Source organism: Myxine glutinosa, chromosome 8, assembly GCF_964187855.1.
Source record: "Myxine glutinosa chromosome 8, kmMyxGlut1.1, whole genome shotgun sequence".
NCBI classification, from domain to species: Eukaryota; Metazoa; Chordata; class Myxini; order Myxiniformes; family Myxinidae; genus Myxine; species Myxine glutinosa.
In genome coordinates this window covers 154,196,470-154,221,000 of record NC_136268.1, presented here as the reverse complement: position 1 = coordinate 154,221,000, position 24,531 = coordinate 154,196,470, and the positions used below count along the sequence as shown (strand labels likewise).

The 24,531-nt window shown below is 43.6% G+C and overlaps 1 protein-coding gene across 5 annotated transcripts in view; it reads left to right on the top strand.

Moving 5' to 3' along the window:
- The window catches only part of LOC137433040 (mitogen-activated protein kinase 8), an 83,026-nt gene that overhangs the window by 44,935 nt on the left and 13,560 nt on the right, over positions 1-24,531 (top strand). For 3 of the 5 annotated variants that reach the window (XM_068125451.2, XM_068125450.2, XM_078783896.1), the window contains exons 5-11: positions 1,148-1,206; positions 8,604-8,742; positions 12,245-12,410; positions 16,458-16,529; positions 18,409-18,591; positions 20,769-20,893; positions 24,275-24,338. In XM_068125451.2, the coding sequence (XP_067981552.2) occupies positions 1,148-1,206; positions 8,604-8,742; positions 12,245-12,410; positions 16,458-16,529; positions 18,409-18,591; positions 20,769-20,893; positions 24,275-24,338 (808 nt within the window). Of the gene's footprint in view, positions 1-1,147; positions 1,207-8,603; positions 8,743-12,244; positions 12,411-12,734; positions 12,807-16,457; positions 16,530-18,408; positions 18,592-20,768; positions 20,894-24,274; positions 24,339-24,531 lie in introns of all 5 variants that reach the window. The other 2 variants (XM_078783895.1, XM_078783897.1) reach the window with 1 other exon arrangement.

Genomic DNA, 24,531 nt, shown 5'->3' with positions numbered 1-24,531 from the left:
TAGCTTACCTATTACAGTCTTAATTAACCCAGGACAGAACAAACAAAGACGGACTCACACGAATGGGGAATGGAGGCAGGAACGATTGGCTGGACCGGGAGGAAGGTTCAGCTCGGACCAGAGGACGGCCGGGCCGGGAGGGAGCAGCCGCCACCCTTCCTCAACAGCAACCTGCCGTCAACGGTCAAGCTGCGGCGGTCAAAGCTGCGATGGTTCAAAGCTGCTGTGGTTCAATCTCCGGTGGTTCAAGCTGCTGTGGTTCAAACTCCTGTGGTTCAAGCTCCGGTGGTTCAAACTGCTGCCGTGGGGACGTCGTGTGCTTTCTCAGGACTCCTTTTCATCACTCCCGTGCACTTCTCTCAGAGGCTTCCTTCTCACTTCTTTTGCGCACTTCTCTCAGAGGCTTCCTTCTCATCACTCCTGCGCACTTGTGTCAAAGGCTTCCCCCGCGTTTCTTATAACGCCGCGGGCGATCAAGCCGCCGGCCGCTAGAACACGCCCATCGGTGAGCTCGCCTCGGCCCTGATTGGTCGGCACGGGCCCTCTGGCTCCACCCTTGATGACGATGGGCGGCACGCCCAGGATTCGGCAGCTCCTCCCCCTTCTTCTCCGAGCCTACCTCGTGGCTAATGGAGTCGTGGTGAATGCAGTTGGCAATTGAGGCTTTGTGAATGAAAATGAAAGGGGATCTATCTATTTGAATTCGGTGCAATGGAGTGTCAATTAATGGAAGACAAATCCTTAGCCTAATACACAGAATAAGGAAATAACTACCAACAAGGAGGAAATCTATGATTGGCTGGTGGATGTTTATGAAATAACTACGGAACGACCTTTGACCTTTATACACAGACTGGAGGCAGGAGGGTCCACAATAAGACAATAAAAAAACACAATCCTCATATCCACAACAATATGTTATGATGCAAAGATGACTCGCTAACTTACTCAAAACACACGGTCCATGCCACACTTACCATAATTTAAATGTGGATTCCCCATAGGATCCATTTATGTGCGGCATGGACCCCCGTCCACATAGCAATATGTATATGTGCCAAAGTCTACGGTTTATTAATGTTATTGAATATGAGAGGAAAGCATCTCTGGTTGTAAATGTGTTCCTTTGTTGGTATGTGTTTTTCAGATCATAAATTTGTTGAACATATTTACTCCACAAAAATCTCTTGAAGAATTTCAAGATGTGTAAGTATGAATATTGTAAAATGTGGACTTTCTTTGCTTTTATCTGTTCCAGCCATGAAAAGAATGTTCTGCAGAAATTCTAAATAGCTCAATAGATCTGCAATTCACAATACTACAAATTATATAAAATTATACAGAACTTTTCTCGCAGGGAGTATTTGAGATCTTTTTTTATTTTTCTGTTGCTATTTTTGACAAAATATAGCATTCTAATTCAGTTATGAAAATCATCTGAACCCATTAGAATTCCCCTTTAGGACCCCATAGAATTACCCTTTATAACCCAATATAAATACCCTCTAGAATTACCCTTTGCAATCACTTTACAATTGAACACGGTGGGTAGAAACGTTCTTCTTTATTTTTGATGAACAGACGGGCATAGCCAAATATTAAAACGGCTTCACCACTTAAAAAGTAAAGGTACTTCATTAGATAAGGTAGAGATTAGTTGATTGCCGAAAGAAACGTAGATCTGAGCAGCCAGGGATTCCATTCACAGGTACCATTGTGCTGGCCCTCGACTCTCAGCTTGCTCAAGAATAGATAACTGCTCGGCTTGTGGCCTACGTTGTCTGGTAGCTCCACCAAGATTTTTAAAGTCACTATATGCCGACAAAACATTATCAGTTGTATCTATTTAGTACATTTAGAATTTAAGTCACTGAGCCCACTTCTCAATCTCGCTCAGTAGAGTCACGGTCTCAATTGGTTATTGAGGAGTAATGTTTATTTTCAGTACAGTATTTTTTGATATTAGTAGAGAAATTGGGTGCAAATGCAAATTTAATCCATCTAATTTTGTATCTTTACCACCTTTTCTTCACTGTCACCCCCATATTTAGTAGGCAGGTGCTCCATGAGCCAAGATCTTGTATAAAAATGTCTGCAAAATGATTATGAATTGGAAGCATCTATTCAGTTTTTGTGTCTGACTTGCAGTCACATTTCCCAGAGGTACACACACTCTCCTCTAATCAGTCTAGCCTGGGTTTGAATCTAGACCCAGCCATAAACTGTCATCTTGGTGTTTCACAGGCAGGGTGATTCATCAATGTGTGTGCCTCGGATGGACGTTAATCGGGTGTCCCATCTGCCAGCATCACTAGGTGGGCGTTAATGATCTCACAGTGTCGTTCACAAAAAGTAGGTGAGCTATCACGGCACCATGAACATGTTCCAAAGTCTTGGTATAACCTCGCATTCCCCCGGTCCCAACGGAACAAATTGTGGAATGGTCAACCCTCCCCCCCCCCCCCCCCCACCCCAGCCCCCTCCTCCCCAAGGGGGTCGCCATGCCTCTTAGCTGAGGTAGTAGTAGTAGTAGTTGTTGTTAGTCAGATGTCTCACTTTTAACACTTGGAATAATTGTATTTATTCTTTTCTGTGGTCTGTCTTATGAAAAGTACCATTCGTTCCCTTTATCATCATTAGCCTCAGCATTTGTCGTTAAATTCGACATCAGGATTTGCATGCATGATCCAATGAAGAGCTTCGTCAGTAACACAGCTGATGAGTAATTCGTTTGAAATAGCTGAGCTACTGTAAAAACCCTTATAATGAGCAAAACGACTTCATCGATTTTGTGTTTGGGCTTCGACCAGCAACAGTATATAAAGATGCTGAAGGAGAAGATTGAGTCGAAGTGCTTACATCGTGAAGTTGTGTGTCCGTGTTTGGCGGATGACTAAAATCATAAACTGGTCACCCAGAGAAGTAGTTAGGTCCAAAACTTCAATTCCGTGACCATTTTCTGGCTAGTAAGGTTTGACGATTGATTTGACTTCTATTGACATTTTATAACAAAAATAGCCTCTATGTCCCTCCCAAAAATCCCGGCATTTTTCGCCAGAGGCCCGAATCCAAGATGACCGCCGGCACTATCTTGAAAAATTAAGTTTTGAACCAGAACACCTAGAATCACGTACAAAGACACTTTTTTGGGTAATTTGACCACGAGGATTCCGAATCTGACATTAGTTTGACGTTATGACATTATTTTGACCCAGAAATCCAAGATGGCCACCATCCAGTAGAGCGAAAATGCAACTTTTGTACTTAAACATGTTAAAGAAACTACCTCCATAAGGATATCTTGCAGTAAAGTAATTGATGATTGCATGACGAGTAAACTCATTACACTTCAAAATAAGCTATTTTTAATAGCTGTGACTTGAACAGTTTTCAAATGAAGTAATTAATCAATATGACCTTTAATTATATGATTAGTCCGAATCAGAGCATTCTGCTTCACTAGAATCTGAATCATCAGATTCCGATGAATCTCCCCGCCTTTGTACATCATCATCTCGCTCCTCATTCCCCTCCTGGCTCTCATCTTCCTCACTCTCTTCAGCTGGCCCTGGTGCAGGTAGATGTGTCGGGAGATCAGGTTGCGTGTGGCGGACAGGGCGACAGCGACCACCCACCAGCTCCCAGCCATGTCCGAGTGGCGAGGGGTGGTGTTTCTTGGAGGGATGACGCACAAGATATGCCAAGTAGTTTGCTCGGAGGCAGTGTTGGCGTAGGCTGTCTGCATCTGGAGGGAGACGGATAAATGATTTGTTTTTCAGTGTCTTCCACTTTGCTGCACGGGCCTCAGCCATGGTGCTACTCTTTTCGTCGTCATAGATGACATGTCGTGTGAACTGGAAGAGCTCCTCTAGCACCTCCTCCTCAAGGTCAAGGCGAGAGCTGCCGTCGAGCCACAGGGCTCTTCGCCACCCAGTCATACACCAACTTCTTACCCTTGCCATAGAAGCCTGAGTTGGCATCACAGCCTGTCATACAGTGCAGCTGCACAATACAGTCTGCCATCTCGTCATTAACCAGGCCATGACATAAGATAGTCTCCTTCTTCCTCTTGATACAGAGCTTTCCGGGCAGCTGCTGCGAGATGACTGCTGCCGCGACATAGGCATCGGTATCAGCGGTATCAATGACAACAGGGCCACTGTAGCCTGATTCACGCAGAACTGCGTAAGCAGAAAAGAGGACGGTATCAGCCTCAGACTGGTCAAAGCTGTAGTTCTCCATTGGTTGCTGGGTTGACAAATTGGTGCAGTGGGAGCCAACAGAGTAGACAATCTCTGCATCAACACTCTCTGCAAGGTCTGTCAGGTAGGTGCATATCAGCTTTTGCATCCGCCCCTTGTTGCTGACGCTACATAGAAGTGTTTTGAATGCTTGGGCAGAAGGGAAGGGGTCATTCAATTTCATGTAGGTGTTGGTATTGTTCAGCTATCTTCTGAATACTGCGCTTCTCAGTGCCGTCTCATTCGCTCGTATACTCCCTGGAAAGACAGAAATAAGTATATGACATTACACACACAGACAAATAAAAAACAAGAAAATAGCAATTCACTAATCAGGACCTCAATTCCGTGGCCAGTATAGATTTAGCCAAAATAATGTGTTAATTCATGGTCATATGTTCTCCCATTTAAAAGTTGCATTTTCGCTCTACTGGATGGTGGCCATCTTGGATTTCTGGGTCAAAATAATGTCATAACGTCAAACTAATGTCAGATTCGGAATCCTCGTGGTCAAATTACCCAAAAAAGTGTCTTTGTACGTGATTCTAGGTGTTCTGGTTCAAAACTTAATTTTTCAAGATAGTGCCGGCGGTCATCTTGGATTCGGGCCTCTGGCGAAAAATGCCGGGATTTTTGGGAGGGACATAGAGGCTATTTTTGTTATAAAATGTCAATAGAAGTCAAATCAATCGTCAAACCTTACTAGCCAGAAAATGGTCACGGAATTGAAGTTTTGGACCTAACTAAAGCGCCTACAGGAAAGAGATTGGTAAAACCTGTTTAGATGAAGTGGCAAAATCGAAACATTCACTGGAGTACAAATGGCACCGAATTGCAGAGAATATTAACGAATGCACAATGTTAAGGGAGGCCTTCGACCCGCAGTGGACTGAAATCGGTTACTCAAGTCATTCGATTAATTCATTCATTTATCAATTTGTTTTATTTTGGAGGAAACGTTTTTCAAAAGCATCATGATACACCGATCATGTGAACGAATAAGGCCTGGTTGCAGAGTACACAGATCATGTGAACGAATAAGGCCTGGATGCAGAGTACACAGATCATGTGAACGAATAAGACCTGGTTGCAGAGCACACAGATCATGTGAACGAATAAGACCTGGTTGCAGAGCACACAGATCATGTGAACGAATAAGGCCTGGATGCAGAGTACACAGATCATCTGAACGACTAAGGCCCGGTTGCAGAGTACACATATCATGTGAACGACTAAGGCCTGGTTGCAGAGTACACAGATCATGTGAACGAATAATGCCTGGATGCAGAGTACACAGATCATGTGAACGACTAAGGCCTGGTTGCAGAGTACACAGATCATGTGAACGACTAAGGCCTGGTTGCAGAGTACACAGATCATGTGAACGAATAAGGCCTGGGTGCAGAGTACACAGATAATGTGAACAACTAAGGCCTGGATGCAGAGTACACAGATCATGTGAACGACTAAGGCCTGGATGCAGAGCACACAGATCATGTGAAGAACTAAGGCCTGGTTGCAGAGTACACAGATCATGTGAACGACTAAGACCTGGTTGCAGAGCACACAGATCATGTGAACGAATAATGCCTGGATGCAGAGTACACAGATCATGTGAACGACTAAGGCCTTGTTGCAGAGCACACAGATCATGTGAACGACTAAGGCCTGGTTGCAGAGCACACAGATCACGTGAACGACTTAAACCTGGTTGCAGAGTACACAGATCATGTGAACGACTAAGGCCTGGGTGCAGAGAATTAATGATGCATGGTGAAACTGCTTCCAGTTTTTCTATTTTCTTGTTGACAGACCAGTGGGTACCTTGCACAGGTCAGAATGCCCCAAGGCTTTTTGCTATTGTCAGCCATAGATATACTTTATTATTTGAGCTTAAAATAGCCCATGACTCTACCTTTGCTCCCTCATCAACTGGCCTTGCCATGACAAATCCTTTCAAGGTCGACCACCCGGGCTTATACAAACTCAGCCGGTGTTTGTTGGTTGTTGGTATCAATGTATTACCTATGCCACTGAAGATGGACGGAGGTTTTGTTTTCACCACGCCGGTCTTTGTTTTTTGTCTGTAAGTAGGATATCTCAAAAAGTGGTGGACGGATTCGGACGAAATTTGGTGGAGAGGTTGGGTATGTGACAAGGATGAAATGATTAGAATTTGGGGAAGATCTGGATCCTGATCCGGATACGATAAAAAAAAATTAGTGATTCTTCACCATTGAGAGATAGGGCCAGAAACTACACTGAAACGCAAAAGAAACTTACCACCTTTGAAACCTTTAAATATCAACAATAACACTGCGTGTAGTAAATGTGTGAACTTATTTGTGGACAATAGTGTCCTCACTGTCAGACACAACGGTCACGGATGGTCACTTGAACCTTCAATGGTCACTTCATAGCACAGCTGTTGAACAGCGGTTTTGACTGTCATTGATTAGCCAAGGGGTACGGGATGATTTTAATGAGCTGCACGTGATGTCTTGATATTGGCTTTAAAAAGGCCAGTGCAAAATGGGCATTTTGACCGAAAAATTTGACCATTTTGACCATTTTGACAAACTTCAAAAAGACCGAAAACGCAAAAGAAACTTACCACTTGTTTGAAATGTAATAAAATTGTAACAGTTCAAAATAAAACAAACCAACAATTGTTAATTGAAACATTGGCATTTTATTGATGACATGTCAAGTTTTTGACCAAGATACACCATCTCATCAGTTTGTTCTACAGTACAGAACAGCACAGGGTGCAATGTCAGTCCCCTTTCAATAGCGTGTGTGGCCACCATTGTTTTGGATACAGGCACTGCATCGTCGGCGTATACTGCCTACCAGTCTTTGGATGGATTGCTGCTGGATTCTGTCCCACTCAGTCCTCAATGTCTGAAGCAGCTCTGCCCGTGTCCTGGCCCTGCCAACTACGCGTCTCCCAAGCTCATCCCACAGGTGCTCTATGGGATTCAGGTCAGGGGAGAGCGCAGGCCACTGCATGGTGTTGATGTTCTCGCCTTGGAGAAATGCAGTGGTAAAGCGAGCAGCATGGGGACGAGCGTTGTCATGCTGAAAGGTTCTCAGTTCTGGGTGGTCTAGCAGGAATGGCAGCAGATGAGGTCGCAGGATGTTATCCACATACCGCTGGGCGTTAAGATTCCCATCCACAACCACCAGTGGCGTCCTGTACCGGCCTGATATGGTGGCCCACACCATCACACTTGGGCCACCCCACCTGTTGGCTTGACGCACGCAACAATCGGCATATCGCTCGCCAGTTCTTCTCCAGACACGCTCACGCCCATCAGGACTGTCCACACAGAACCTTGACTCATCGCTGAAAGCGACCTCGTTCCACTGCGCCAAGGTCCACCGCTGATGCTGCTGGCACCATCTCTGTCGGTTGCGGCGATGGGCAGCCGTCATCACGGGGCCTCTGTATGGTCTTCTGGCAGTCAGACCATAGTCATGCAGTCGTCTTCGTGCAGTATCATTGGAGATCCGTGGGTTTGCACGCCCCGGAGTTTCTGCCGCAGTGCGGGATGCTGGACGGAATCGATCCCGCAGGTGACTTCGGACCATCTGCCTGTCCTGCCTTGCAGTGGTGACTCTTGGCCTCCCTGATCGAGGTCTGTCATCTGCAGAGTTATGGAGGGTGTCTCTGTCCACCAGTACCGATATCGTCTGGTGTGAACAGCCAAGGCGACATGCCACCTCACGGTAGCTCAATCCGCCTTGCAGCATGCCCAGGGCACGCTGCCGTTGATCCCTTGACAATCATGGCATGTTGATTGAAATGCCCATTTTGCACTGGCCTTTTTAAAGCCAATATCAAGACATCACGTGCAGCTCATTAAAATCATCCCGTACCCCTTGGCTAATCACTGACAGTCAAAACGGCTGTTCAACAGCTGTGCTATGAAGTGACCATTGAAGGTTCAAGTGACCATCCGTGACCGTTTTGTCTGACAGTGAGGACAATATTGTCCACAAATAAGTTCACACATTTACTACACGCAGTGTTATTGTTGATATTTAAAGGTTTCAAAGGTGGTAAGTTTCTTTTGCGTTTCAGTATATATATATATAACACGATATCTCAAAAAGTTGTGGATGGATTATGGCAAAACTTGGTGGATGAGTTGGTTATGTTCCTCATGGTCATGTGGGATTTGAATGGGGGGAGGGCAGGTAGAGGGGGAAGGTGTAGGTGAGGAGGGGGTACAGGTGAAGGCAGTATTATGGCTTGGGTGGAGATGTTATCTTTTGTTATCTTGTTAAATTATCTCATTTCTATTATCTATTTTCTATATCTATTTTCCAAAACCAAAACTGTTATTGTGTGCGCAGGTACCTCGTAATGGAGTTGATGGATGCAAATCTCTGTCAAGTCATCCAGATGGAGTTGGATCATGAGCGGATGTCCTACCTGATCTACCAAATGCTTTGTGGCATCAAGCACTTGCACTCTGCTGGCATCATTCATCGGGTACCGGCCGTCCGTTGTTGAAAAGGAATTGTCGAGCTTTTGTGCATGTTTCATCAACGTATTGATCTTGTTTTTTTTTTTGTTTTTTTTAGATATTATTTTTATTTTTTTTCTGTAGATTGAGGCTCATCGATGAGCAAGGTGACTGGATAAAACGACAACAAACTTAAAGTGCCTTCACATTTGGACATGAGCAGTCAAATGAACGAACATTGAGAGAGGTGTGGATGGAACACAGTAACCTGCAAGTAAGAGTGTTGGGTTAGGTAGGGTTAATGAGGGTATAAAAGGTCATGGGTAGGGATGCACCACTTGCTTTTGAAGCACTTGAGCAAAGAGTGGGATTTATATAAAAGATCGTGATCGTGGGTAGGGATACACTACTTGCTTTTGAAGCACTGGAGTGAAGAGTGGGATTTAACAGCCTCAGGAATGTGTGAGAAAAGAGGACAAAGTTCCATGTTCTCCTTTAAGGTGTGCAACAAGCTTAGATTAGGGGAGTTTAACCAGGAGGAGGCTACAGGAATAATATTAATGCATCCTGGGGGTCATCGTGTAGAGTGGAGGTGAGCAGTGATTCTGGGTGTAGGTAGTTTCACCAGAAGGGGGGTTGATGATGTGTGCCTCATAGAAACATGGGGGGACAAAGGACGGAAATATTAGAGGGTACAGGGACCAGGTGTTTGACCAGCTTGTAATTTTTTTCACGGTCTGAAGAGGCTGCTTACCTGCATGTCTGAAAAATGAGGGATGTCATGGCAGAGGGTGGAGTCGTTAGCAAATATATAAAGGGGATTTTCCAGAGTCAGAGAGATCATTGATGAAGATCAGAAATAAGACTGGGCCTCGAACATATTGGCCTTGCGGCACTCCAACCTTGACAAGGGGAGGAGATAAAAGGATTACGTTGAGTGTCACATGTTGGCTATGAAAGAAGAGGAAGTCAGTAAGCCATGTGTGGAGTTGGCATTGTACTCCATAGACAAAGAGTTTGGAGAACAATGTGGGATGCCAGAATGTATCAAAAGTTCGAGATATGTCCAGAGAGATGGCCCTGATCTCATGTCTGACATTGAGGGCTTCCATCCATTGTTGGGTGAGTGGAAGCATCATGTCCAAGGTGGAATGACCTGGTCCGAAATCAAATAGGTCATATAAGATGAGGTTTTTTTTCGAGAAAATGAAGCATTGCATAACAACTATGATGATGGATTCCATGACATTGCTGATGATTGGAAGTCAGCTAATAGGTCTGTAGTTAAGGGGGTAAATATTTGCCCCTTTTATATAATGCAGTGATGTTGGCGGATTTCCAAGAAGGTGGGAGATTACCTAGCGTAAATGACGGGGACAGGGTGAAAAAGGCGGAGAGACGATGTGCAAGACCAGCAGAATCGGTTTTAAGACATGAGCTGATACCGTCTGGTCTAGTAGCAGATTCTGAGTCCAGGGTTGAAAGAACCTTCTCCACCTTCCCAGGTGCAAAATACACAGAGTCCATGAACAGTCGGGTACGAAAGGGAAGGGTAGAGTTTTGTCCTGTATGTTCTTTTCCAAGGAAGAGTGGCATGTCTCTGGCTTCAAGGTAGCAAAAGTCTGCCTAACACCTCTTCTAGGCGGCAATGCTACATGAAACTTCAAGTTAAAGGGAACATTACGTGGACAACCTGGCATTTTACCCGGGAGGGATCTCCAGCTGTTTCCTGGTCGGATTTTCGCGTCGTCTGCGCCCCACGGATGGGTTACACAGTGATCCCTTTTGTCCCGTCGGGGACCGGACCCAGGGAATGAGGTGTCGGGACCCGGGACCTTTTTGAGGATTCCGGGAGCAGGTGTAATCCTGTCCCCAGGTCCCTTCTCATGTACCTACATGTCTACGGAGCAAAGGCAGTTGGTGGCAAAACTCTAGCTCCAGGACACCTCATTGGTAAATCATCTGTAAATGTACAAAATTTATATTTTTATTACTAATTGCTTATATTTATTTTATATTGTTCATTAATGATTTCAGGTTGTTGCAGGTAATATATATATACATCATTGTTATGTACTCAGAGGTAGCACGTCCACCCGGAAATATCGAGTTCGGTCCATATATCTTCATTGACACAATTATTTGAACCCTGTTCTGCAAGAAATTGCTATTGCACGACTCTCTCGGGATCCTAACCTTCGTGCAACCCGGGGTATTACTGCATTGTGTTCAAGCGGTGCAGAAGCTTGGTACCATCGAACCTCACCCCTTATAAACGGGAGAGATGAAGACGATGTTCATCCCTCAATGCAGTGCCCGATGAACAACGTGTCATCACTTATTACTCGCAAGCGCTGCTCTTTGACTCCACTGGTCTGACTGTCTGCACTTTGTACAATGTGTCCTGAGTCTGGTACCTCTCTAGAAATTCTCATTTGAAATGTCTAACGACTCGAGTTTTGAATCATCTTCCACAAGTAAAGTTTCAATATTGACCATATTTATATAAATGTGTCTGCCTCTGTTTCCTATCCCCTATTTCACCTCTCCGTGCATCGTCACCAAAAGGCATAATTACCTTTCCTACATTTCTGTTTATGGATCTACATTTATTAAACCCCTTTCATAACAATCTGCCCATTTGAAATTAGACTTTCCTCAATGTTCACCATGTTTGCAAAGGCCATGTCGTTGCTATATGCACGCAGAACTTCAAGTGCCATTACATAATTTGTTTGTTGTTGTTACATAATCCTCCTATCCTATAAATTAGCAGCACTAGCCTTTGACGGATATATTCGCCAGGTTGAAAATAACCATTGGTGCCAAATTAAAAGAGAACATTTCATTAAGGATAAAAATTGCCTTGATTTTCAGTGTGTTGTGGTATGTTTATAGGTTTTGGTGTGTTGTGGTGTGTTTATTGTTTTTATTGTGTTATGGTGTGTTTATAGGTTTTGGTGTGTTGTGGTTTGTTTATAGGTTCTGATGTGTTGTATGTTTATAGGTTTTGGTGTGTTCTGTTTGGAACTGCCCTGTGTTGCAATTTTTCAACAGCAACTCTTTAATTAATTTTCCACCTGTTACGTCACTTTCAGACATGTTGGTACAAAAGGCTTTATGTACCCCGTCCATTTTACTGGAGAAGGTGAATGGAAAACTATCGCTCATTTCAAAATGTTTGAAATGGTTTTGCTAATATGCATTTTAGGCTTTTTATTCAATGAGCTTTAAATTTGAGCAGTTTTTTTGTAAGTGATTTGATTTCATGCAGACTGACTATCTAAGGCCTAAGGCCCAATTAAGTAAAGCCAAAATTATTTTGTTGTTTGTTTTTGAGAATTTAGTTGTTGGTCTTTATTATAAGGTATTTTAAGACATTCGGAAGTGTATCTGCTTCAGGCTGCAATTTGCTTTCATCAAGTGAGTTTGCTTTGCTTCATTTTCCTCGCTCAGTTACCTTGATGGAGTGCTTTCGTTTCTCTCGACCTTTATCGGATGGAGATGACAATGTGTTGTTGCATGCAGGATCTGAAGCCGAGTAACATAGTCGTGAAATCTGACTGCACGCTCAAGATTTTGGACTTCGGCCTGGCCCGCACAGCTGGAAACAGCTTCATGATGACTCCCTATGTCGTGACGCGGTACTACCGTGCCCCCGAGGTCATTTTGGGCATGGGCTACAGTGAAAACGGTATATTCAAATTGAGCCCTTTTTAATTGCCTTACTATCACTTCTCTGATCCTGTTTACATATTTCATCAATCTCCTTGGAATAACTTGTAAAACTGTTTACCCCTGCAGTTCCTGAAACTTAGAACATCTCTTGATGTCCAACAATTGTTTCTTGTTCCTCTTTTGAATATGGGTGCTTGTACTTTCACAGCCTTGAAACTCTTAATATGCTATTACCCTTTCCTCTTGCATGTCATTCAGTTGTGTACAAGCCTCTTGCTATGTTCTCCTTGCAAGCTAGTTAACTAGGCTTTCTGGTGTGCCCACACCCGCTGACGCACAGTGGACATCTGGTCTGTGGGCTGCGTTCTCGGAGAAATGATCCGACATCGTGTTCTCTTCCCAGGCAAAGACTGTATCCTCAGCACCTTTCCTCTTCCTCTTCCTCTATCTGTTTCTTGCTGGCGGAAGGGTTTGGGAGGTGGGAGCAGAGCAGCAATAATACTTATTAAACTTCCACACATGCTTATAGCATTGAAGCACAAAATAACATCATAACAAAAAGGCAAAGGCAACAAGATCCTTCTTGATAAATCCCTGTCGAGTATCATTGAGACAAATTTTCTTGGAAACAGATTTCAATCATAATAGCATTATTATTATTATTATTATTATTATTATTATTATTTGATCAAAAATTCCATTTGTTTGCCTTAATTAGACTGTAAAATGGAGTGTATAGCACACCTCCTTTGACAGGTGCATCATTGTCACAACCACCAAGACTCTCTTTGTAAAACACCTTTTTGCTGAGAGCCTTGATTTGAAATTACCACAAAGGCTAAAATGGAATGTGCCATGGCTGTGAAGAGTAAATAGCCTTTTCATGTCCGTACATTGTTCCATTTATTTGCACACAAAAATAGAAACATGAGAGTTCATGCTGTTTCACAACCATGCCCTATTTTTCTGAAAGGACTTGGAGGACAAATAAAATGTATTTTATTAATTGGAGAGGATAAGAGTTCATAAGTGATTGCCGGTCTCATGTGTGAGTGAACGTGAAGATGAACATTTTGCTTAAGGATTCTATTCTACACGTGTTTATGTATCAGATAAGTGTTCCAGATACTATGGAGAAGCCTTTTTGGCTTGTCTAACTCCAAAATACAAAACAGGTAAAATAAGGTAAATAATAAAATGTTTGTAGTTTTGATACAAGTATCTGCTCAATTTCACTCGGACATACAAGTGATCAGCAGATCAGTAATTCTTGATTATTCTCATTCATCAGGCTAGTGTTTTCAAATTAAACCGGGGGTTTAAATTTCGTGCAGAGTTCGTCCATCACAAAGCTGTCCATTCCCCGGTGCTCATTCTGCTGTTATCTTCTTCTTTTCTTTTTTTTTTTTTTTTTTTTTTGTATAAAAGATCGAGGCTCGTGAAAGAGCGAACATTTATCACACAGAAAGACAAACCGACAAACCGACACATAACCGACAAACCGACACATAGAACAAATAACATCGGGAGCGGTAGACAAGATGGGGAGAGAGGGGGAAGGACACAAACACAACACAACACAACACAACACAACATTTTAGAGCAGGAACCGAGAGACATGGAGACATCGAGAGATCTGTGGGAGGGAGAGGGCTTTGGGGGGGAGGCATGGGAAAGGGGGTGGGAGAGGCATAAAACATATGGACACTGCCAGGACTACCAGGAAAGAAGTTGGAATTACAAACAAGGTGGATCTGGGGTGAATTAGTGGGGGTAGAAAAGATCAAGGTTTTGGATGGGGGAAGATAAGAGATGGTGGTGAACAGCTGTTTTAAAGACCTGGAGGGAGGAGTGGGATTGAAGGGAGTGTGGGAGTTTGTTCCAGAGGCGGGAGAAAAGAGGAATGAAGGAGTGAAGGTGAGCAGAGAGCCGAGATTTCGGCAGTTTAACCATCAGAGGCTTGCTGGCAGATCTTGTGCGACCTGTAGGAATATTTGGGGGACAGAGCACAGAGAGAGCTGGGGGAGCAAGGCCGGAGAGGAGTCGGTAGAAGACGGAAAGACCACCAACCTGCCTGCGGTGAGTGAGTGAGAGGCCCTTGGAGTTAGCTTCATCACGGGAGATTCCAATGATTCTGAATGCTTTGCTTTCAACAGCGTGAAGACGAGCTAGGTGTGAGGCAGGAGCACCAGCCCAGAGGGGAGAGCAGTATTCCATTGAGCTGCGGATGAAAGCCTTGTACGTGGTGAGGAGCTCAGGTGTGCCAAGGAAGGACTTCGCACGACGGAGGATGCCCAGTTCTTTATCTAATTCACCCAAATTAATTGGGAAAAAATATTCCAACCAATGTGCTCAGTGTTACTACGTCTGCACCGAATTTCGTCCGAATGTTTTCACCCCTGTCTGTTTGTTTGCCTGGCTGTGAACATGATATCTCAAAAAGTTAACGGATTCTGACGAAATTTGGTGAGTTTGGGTGTGTGACAAGGCCGAAATGGTTAGATTTTTGTGAGGATCCTCATCAAACAACAACAACAACAGGCATTTTAAAGGCCATTTTCCCTGCTAGAGCGGGGGTTGGCCTTGCGGGCCCCATGACAATCTCCTCCATTTTCCCCTATTTTCTACATATCCCCTTGTTAACCCTAACCCCCTTGCCCGCATCTGCAGGATCCTCATCTATTTAAGTGATTCTTCACCATTGGGTGATAGAGATAAAACCGATTATAAAGCACGACGTCTCAAAACGTCAGATTCTGATGGAAAGGTCGGATTCAGGCACCAATTTGATTCATACAGCTGCATAAAATAAAATAAAATAACCACCTTTAGAGGCCATTTTTCCCCGCAAAGCGGGGGTTGGACTTTTTCGGGAACCGTGGTTGTTGTTGTTTTTCGGTCCCCTTTTTGAAGCAATGTTTTACGGCCGGATGCCCTTCCTGACGCCAACCCGTTTTGCCGCCTTTAACGACAAACAGGGAATTACCAGTGAACTGGTACTCAATTACCCGACCTCGGAAGGATGACAGGCTGAGTCAACCCCCCTGGCGTTAATTCAGCGATCGACCGGGATTCGAACCCAGGATCCTTGGATCCTAAGCCGGCACCCTAGCCGCTAGCCCAACACCAGGGATATAAAGCTTCTTCAGCTGCATGAAGAAGTAAATATATTTATTTGCCATATTTAGGGTGCCCCTTTATATGAACTTTTCTAGAGTATTACCTGGTTCCTCCTAAGAACACAAGGGTAGTCCAGCATGCACACGAGATTTTTTGAATTTCCCTTCTTTTCTATATTTTGCCACATGGCAATACCCATACATAAAGGGGCCTTTTCTATGCCCCTGGCATTTTACCCAAGAATATATATACACATGAACATATATAGGCTCGTGTAATAGATGGATTGAACTCGGATGCTATTCTCATCTCGGATGCTATTCTCATAAGCACATACCTTTTGTTCTATCTGATACAAATATGTCTATTTTTTTATGTCAGAGTTCTTTTATTTAAAACGATAACGCTACACGGCCCTCTGTACCACCCGCCACTCCGCCTATTATGTCACCCTCTGATACAAATATGCCTTTCAAATTCAAAGGAAGACGTTTCTTATACGTTTGGCCTTTTCCGTGACCACCAAGTCACAGGGACAGACTTTTTACATAATTGCCTTATACCTTCCGAAATCTTTATTCAGTCATGGGCAACTGCATGTGGCTCTCTCAAGAGTTTGATCATCAGACTCATTAAGTGTTGTATCTGTGATGAACAAGATTGGTCATTGTGTTTACATTGCAATATATGATTAATTGTGTTCAAAACCACTAGGCCATGTTTGTTACACCGGGGTATGGCTAGTTTGTTTGAAAAAGCTAGCAGCAAAAATTACCATTATTTTGGCTTTTGCTGCTGATCACAGTTTTTGTTTTACATTTTGTTTTCATTTTTATTTATTTACTTTTTTGTGCATGTGAAGCAAGCATCCCTCCGATCCCCATGCCCGTCCCCTTCATCCCTGCCTGCCTCCTCCTTTCCTGCCCATGTTCCCTTTTTGCAGTTGATATCTGGTCAGTGGGGTGCATCATGGGTGAGATGACCAGAGGTGTGGTGCTTTTCCCGGGCACTGACCGTATCCTTGCCTGGCAGGACGCAGGTCCTGCACGCCAACAGGCATCTTTGGGGAAATTTTGAGCGCACTTGCAGCGAGGTGCACACAATTAATACACTCTCAGTTGCAAAAAATAATTATCCATCAAAAAGGAAATGGCAAAGGAAATGTTTCCTTGAGTTGGAATGCAAATTCTCACACGTTGCTGAAAAAGTTGCTGCATCGATAAATTGCTTCAAATTTTGTTTTTTCGTTTTTAACAAAAGTGCACTTGCTACAGTTGTTGAAATTTGTTTTTTTTTATCCATCGTAAAAGATTATTCCTCATTCGCCCCCTCCCTCCCCTCCCCCCCCCCTCCTTCCCGAGTATTTTTAATTGACTTGTCTAATTCCAATATTATTTTGTTACTAGAAGCTATCAATTATTTTTTGTTTTCATTGGGCCAATGCCTTTAATTACCTCCACCACCGATGGTGGATGGAGATTATGTTTTCACCCCTGTCTGTCCGTTTGTTTGTCTGTTTGTTTGTGAACAAAATATCTCAAAAAGTTGTGGACGGATTCGGACGAAATTTGGCAGAGATGTAGCGTATGTGACAAGGACGAAATGATTAGATTTTGTCGAAGATCTGAATTCGGATCCGGCCACAAACGATATATAGCAGGATATCTCAAAAAGTTGTGGATGGATTTGGACGAAACTTGGTAGAGAGATTGTGTGTGTGACAAGGAAGAATCAATTCGATTTTGGTGAAGATCTGAATATGGATTCGGAAAGAAGAATTATTTAATTTTTAAGTGATTCTTCACCATTGAGAGATCAGGCGAAAAGCGATATCTAACATGATATTTAAAAATAGTTATGGACGAGTTATGACTAAACTAGGTGGATGAGTTGGTTTGGTTAGGTGACAAGAACAAGCCGATAAGATTTTGGTTCAGGTCCGAATCCAGATCCGGCCCTATCAGTGGGATACAAAACGTAAACTGTTCAGCCTGGCGGAGGTATGCTCTCTCCTGAGATCAAGTGATTCTTCACCATTGGGAGATAGGGCCAAAACGATACATAATGGGATATCTCAAAAAGTTATGGATGGATTTGGACGAAACTTGTTGGACAGGTTGTGTGTGTGAGAAGGAAGAATCGATTCAGTTTTGGTGAAGATCCGGATCCGGATCCAGCTAGTAGAATTTTTTAAAGTGATTCTTCACCATTGAGTGATATGGCCAACCAGGCAGAGGAATGCTCTCTTCTGAGTGGCATTCCAGTTACAGATGTTGCCGTGCCCGAAGGCAGCGTGTTACTGCAATAACCTCCTGTTAGTCATCGCTCTTCTTACACTCGATGCTTGCTGTTACTCAGTCATCCTCTTACCTCCCACTGGAAATGCATAAATGTCACCAATGCTTGGCTTTTCACAACCAATTAGTGGCCCATTGAAAAATCTCTGTGTAGTGCTTTTGCTTCTTGTGATCCAAACAAACTGTGCTTTTCAAATACCTCATATTCTGAGTGTATCGAACTTTGACTCAACTCTAGTCTTGATCTTGGCATCCTGCATTTCCTGCTTTTACTTGTGTTTTATTTATTAATCTTCCTCTCGTACTTTGTCCCGTTCTGCGTGAATTGCAAAGGTCTTTGTTTTTGCACAAAACATTTTTTAACAAGCTTGCTCTATGCTACTTACCCTGATATGCATGAAATCCAATGGGCTGCACGCGCTCCATGTATACCAATCACACTAGTCTACATGTGCTTCCATACATACCCGAGTTCAGTTTACCGATGTGTTTCATCGCTGGTCAAACACAATTCTAATATCACATTGTTAATTTAAAACTAGCCTGAGCTTCCAAACTTGTGATTATTATTTTCCTGAGCTGCCAGCTGGCATTTAGATATTGACCAATGGAACAAGATCATCGAACAACTTGGAACACCTTCAGCTGAGTTCATGAAGAAGTTGCAGCCAACTGTGAGGAATTATGTGGAAAATCGACCAAAGTATACTGGCTGCAGCTTTGAGAAGCTCTTCCCTGACATGCTCTTCCCTGCCGACTCTGAAAACAACCGCCTGAAAGGTGAGGTTCTCACTTATGGTAACACCAATGTTTACCGGCATGGTAATGGTTAAAAAATGCACCATGCCATTATTGAGGAATTTTTGGTCATTTATTGTGAAAGAGGATTGGGAATATGGAAGGTGTGTGTGTAGTGTGGTGTGTGTGTGTAGTGTGTAGTGTGCAGTGTGTATTGTTTAGGGCGTGAGGGTCTGAGTGTGCAAAGTGAGGTGAGAATTACATAACGGGTGTTGTTTAGTTGTTGTTTTTTTGGGGTACTTTTTTTTTTTTTTTTTTTTGGAATACATAGTCAAGGCTTGTGGAAGCGCCAGTACAAGTACACCTGAACGAATCAAGGACATAAAAGGACAAAAGGAACAGCAAAGAAAAAGGGGGGAAATACCAACAGTGGAGTTGAAGGACAAGATAGGGGAGACTTGGACAAACAATGGATGTGGGGATGAATTGTGGACAGGAAAGGATGCACGGGATGGAGAAGATGGACAGAGAAGGAAACTATCAGGTGGGAAAAACTGTAAACTTTGGAAGGAGGGATTTGTGGTGGGGGTTAACAATCGTAGAAAAGATCATGGTTTTGGATTGAGATCGATCTGATATGATGATGAACAGATGTCTTCACCTGCAGGGAAGAATGGAAATAAAGAGAATGTTGAAGCTCGTTGCACATTTTTGGAAAAAGAGGGATAGACGTGTGGAGGGGCCATTCATCATCATCGCTTCTGATGTTAAATCCGTCCTCTTTTCCAATGGCTGGATCTCAGATAATCAATTGGATTCAGACCAGGCCACTCTACTCTGGACTTGCTGCTTCTGCTCTGTTCACCAAACTCTCCTCTTATGGTATCCATGGAAATCTTCGCGGACTTCCTATCTTGTCATCGTCATCGTGTGATCTTGTCAAATGATCTCTCCAACTCGCTGGAAAATCCTCTCTATCTCTTTGCTGATGACTCCACTCTCTGCAGCTCCATATCTCATCCCTCAGATCGACAGGCAGCAGCCTCTTCACTTTCTGCAGACCTGGACAAAATCACAAACTGATCAAATAAGTGGAACATGTCTTTCAATCCTGACAAATCTCACACTCTTACTATGTCTCTCCGAAAAGACCGTCTGGAAAACTCTCCCATCTTACTTTCTCAAAAATCCTCTCGAAGAAGTTCTGTCACTCAAGCTTTTGGGTCTCACTATCTGCCATGATCTTTCCTGGGAAAACCACATTTCCAAGCTGGCCTCCAAAGCCAGTCGCCGACTGGGCATCCTCCATCGTGCGAAGTCCTTCCTTGGCACACCTGAGCTCCTCACCACATACAAGGCTTTCATCCGCAGCTCAATGGAATACTGTCCCCCCCTCTGGGCCAGTGCTCCTGCCTCACACCGAGCTCGTCTTCACCCTGTTGAAACCAAAGCTTTCAGAATCATTGGAATCTCCCACAATGAAGTTAACTCCGAGGGCCTTTCACTCACTCACCGTAGACAGGTTGGTGGTCTTTCTGTCTTTTACCTTTCTGTCTTCTCTCTCTGACCTGCACCCCCTACTTTGTCGATGATTTGTCCCTCAAATATTTCTGCAGGACACACAAGATCTGCCAGCATCCCTCTTCTGGTGAAACTGCCAAAATCAAGACTCTCTGCTCACCTTCACTCTTTCATTCCTCTTTTTTTTTCTGCCTCTGAAACAAACTCCCACACTCTTCAATGCCTTTCTTCCCTAACGGTCTGTTCACCACCATCTCATATCTTTCCCCATCCAAAACCATGATCCTTTATATCCCCATTAATCCAGCTTGGGATCCGAGGATCCTGAGTTTGAATCCCGGTCGATCGTTGAATTAACGCCAGGGGGGTTGACTCAGCCTGTCATCCTTCTGAGGTTGGCAAATTGAGTACCAGCTCACTGGTAATTGGGGCACTGCATCAGCATCACAAACGCGCTTCCAGAAAAATGAAGCAATCCAGTACCCATAGGCTGCATACGAAACATTTTCTGCAATGTGGACATGTTCATCAAAGATTAGTCATTTCCATGAAATTTGATAAATCGCCAATGTGAGAGCCAGTGTAGACCTCGTACTCTCACAAGATGTTTCCCCAAGATTTGTCACAAATCTGTTTACTCTGTTTTCCTATGAAATATGCAATCGTACATCGACGTGTCTGTAACTTTCTGTGTTCAGCAAGCCAGGCTCGAGAACTACTTTCAAAAATGTTGGTAATCGACCCGGCACGGCGAATCAATGTGGACCAAGCTTTGGCTCACCCATACATCAACATCTGGTATGACCCCAGTGAAGTCGAAGCGGTAAGAGTGATGTTCAGCATACTCTCACATTCTCACTTTACCTCTTCTCTTCCACATACCCTCCTCCCCCCCTTCTCTTTCCTTTCTTTTGCAATTGCTATATACAGACTTGGCATTTAATATGGAATATGTTTTTTTTTCTTGACGGGTTTACTTTCTTAACTCAGTATATCAATCTGGTGAGTTTCTTTTACACTTTGGTGATTTATTTGTTAAAAGAACCATGTCACTGATTGTCTGTCGCAGTAAGAAGTCAACAACAGGATTATATCACAGGTGACGTGGCAAAATGTACGGACAGGTGCATTTGATGATTGGCTTCACAGTCGGGTATACAAGGGTTGTTGCGTTCTGTATTAGTGGAAAACAACTGCTGCACGTCTCCAAAAGTTATTTCCGCTTCCTCTGGAGATGGTCCGTCAACTCGACAATGCTGTTTGTCATGGAGTGGTAGCTTTACGAAATTACGGCATGAAACAGCGTGCTATTGCTAGGCAGTATGGCATCACTCAAGGTCAGGTGTCAAAGATCCTGAAACGAAATGCTCAGAGGGGTGTCCCTACTCCAATACCGAGGCCAGGACGTCCCCGCAGAACCACAAGGATGGATGATCGCCAGCTGCACCAGTTAGTCCGCAATGGCCGTACCATGTCAGCTAATCGGCTTAGGGCTGAGTGGCAGCAACTGACAAATGTGCCTGTATCCAGAAGGCTAGTCAACCAACGACTGGTTCAAGCAGGCTATCGTGCCAGGCGTCCCCTGAGAAAGCCACGCCTGACCAGACAACACCGCCAGCGCCGATTGCAGTGGGCCAGAGAGCACCGTCAATTGCAGCCAGGACACTGGAATCACGTGATCTTCAGTGACGAGTCTAGATTTCTGGTCTATCGTCAAGATGGCCGCGTCCGAGTGCGCAGACAAGTGCATGAAGCCTACAACAAAGATTGTATAGTGCCAAGAGTCCAAGCTGGAGGTGGTGGGGTGACCGTTTGGGCTGCTTTTCATGCAGGAGGCAAAACTGACCTGGTTGTTCTGAGTAGAAACCTGAACCAGTTCAAGTACAGGGCCATTCTGGAAGAAACATTGCTTCCATTTGCTTGTGCAGCCTTTCGAGGAAACTTTGTCTTCCAAGATGACAATGCACGGCCTCATCGTGCTCGCATGATCCAACACTTTCTTGCTGACCGTGGTGTAGAGCATATGGAGTGGCCTGCCATGTCCCCGGATATGATTCCGATAGAGAACTTGTGGGCAGAATTAACGCGTCAAATCGACCACTTGGACCAGCAGCCGACCTCTGTGCGTGAATTGCAGCAGGCTATTGTCACTGCATGGCAAGCGATTCCTGTCCAAACCTTGGCAAATCTCGTGAACAGCATGCCTCAACGTGTACGTGCTCTCCTGAATGTTCGTGGGGGTTACACGAAGTACTGAACTGTAATTTTAATGTCTGTAATCCCAGTCGTAATTTAACTTTTGTTTTTGTTAAAAAAAAATTTGGCTAATGTGCAAAATAAAGAGATACTTCTGGAAAACGTGCAGAAGTTTAACACAGTACTGTCCATGAATTGAGTTCGATATCAGTTTACATCACTTTCAAGGATCAATTTATTTGCTTCGAAATGTCAAATGTGGTTTTTGTTTCTTTTAAAGGTCACATTAACAAAATCTAGAATAATTTCAACATAATTCCAATGAACTTTTGGTTCTAAGACATCTTGAAAAGTAAGTTCACCCCCACAAAAAAAATATTCCATATTAAATGCCAAGTCTGTGATATGAAATATGTGATTTGTTATGATTTTCTGTATTAAGATTTTTGTTCTGAAGATTATTTAAGAAATAATCAGTTCCCATTACTTCATCGTAGTTCTGAAATAGGCAAGCTCCTTGATTACATCTAACTTATAACTGCTACAGATACACCAATAATCCCATTGTGTACAAATCAAATAGGCTCATGGATGTTTGGAAATAGTAGTTTAATTTGTACTGGGGGCCTGTTTTTATTACAAAATCCAATTACCTGACAGCAATAGATTAAACAAACACCAATCGATTTAAATAATACCAAGTCTGTTTGTGCGTCCGGTTCTGTGTCTCGCCGCTTGACGGATCATCACCAAATTTCATCGACGTAATGAAGTCTGGTGTACAATTCTACTTCTGGCTTCTAAATCTACCTCCTGTTCGTCCTTTTGTTCCGTTGGCCAAGTTGAAAGTGCACCATTTGTCCAAGCATTCTCTGTGTGGGATGACATCGCAGCATTCCATTGGGTGGTGTTTCAGGCCCTACCATCATGGGATTGTTATTGTTTTGTCCCTTCTGTTCTTCACTGGATCGTTTTTGTTGTTCTATGGCCTGACTATCCTCTCAAATGCCATTCCATCCCACCACCCATCATGGACAAGCATATCATCCGCAAGTTACAAATATTTGTATCGACCACCAAGGTGAAGTGAAGTAGTTTTCCTCCGATTCCAGAGCTGCGCACATAACATTTTAAACCTTTAGTACAGGAATTTTATGAAAAATATTTGGTCATCCTTGAACAAATTGCAACAGAAAGTATCTCTGCTGTTTTATACTCGTGAATATTTCTCTATCCCGTTTAAAAAAAGTCTTGAAGGAGCCATTCTATGAACATTTTTGTCATTGAAGAAATTCACAGACAACCTAAAAAAAACATGTTCTTTGTTTGTATCTCCTCTATTTAATGTGATGTGTCAGTCCTTTGAACTCCAGATGTGCAACTTTGTATGTAGAATGTGATTTTGATATACTGTTCTGATCCGTGGGAAAAATGTTGTTGTTAGGATGGCTTTAAAATTGTTGGCAAATTTCTCTCTCTGTCTCTCTTTCTCTTTCTCTCTCTCTCTCTCTCTCTCTCTCTCTCTCTCTCTCTCTCTCTCTCTCTCTCTCTCTCTCTCCCTCTCCCTCTCCCTCTCTCTGTCTCTCTGTGTGTCTCTCTGTCTGTGTGTCTCTCTGTCTGTGTGTCTCTCTGTCTGTGTGTCTCTCTGTCTGTGTGTCTCTCTGTCTGTGTGTCTCTCTGTCTGTGTGTCTCTCTGTCTGTGTGTCTCTCTGTCTGTGTGTCTCTCTGTCTGTGTGTCTCTCTGTCTGTGTGTCTCTCTGTCTGTGTGTCTCTCTGTCTGTGTGTCTCTCTGTCTGTGTGTCTCTCTGTCTGTGTGTCTCTCTGTCTGTGTGTCTCTCTGTCTGTGTGTCTCTCTGTCTGTGTGTCTCTCTGTCTGTGTGTCTCTCTGTCTGTGTCTCTCTCTGTCTGTGTCTCTCTCTCTGTCTGTGTCTCTCTCTGTCTGTGTGTCTCTCTGTCTGTGTGTCTCTCTCTCTGTCTCTCTTCCATTCCTTCATCATCTTCTCTTCAGCCCCCTCCTAAGATTCACGACAAAAAGTTGGATGAGAGGGAACATACAATTGAGGAATGGAAAGGTGAGGCCTTGTTCTGCACACTTGCACAGTGCCTTCAGAAAGTATTCACACTGCTCGACTTTTTTTACATTTTGTTGTGTTGCAGCCTGAATTTAAAATGGATTAAATTTAGATTTTTTTCTTGGCACTGATGAACACATAATACCTCATAATGTCAAAGTGAGTTTTTGTTTTTAGAAATTTTTCCCAAAAT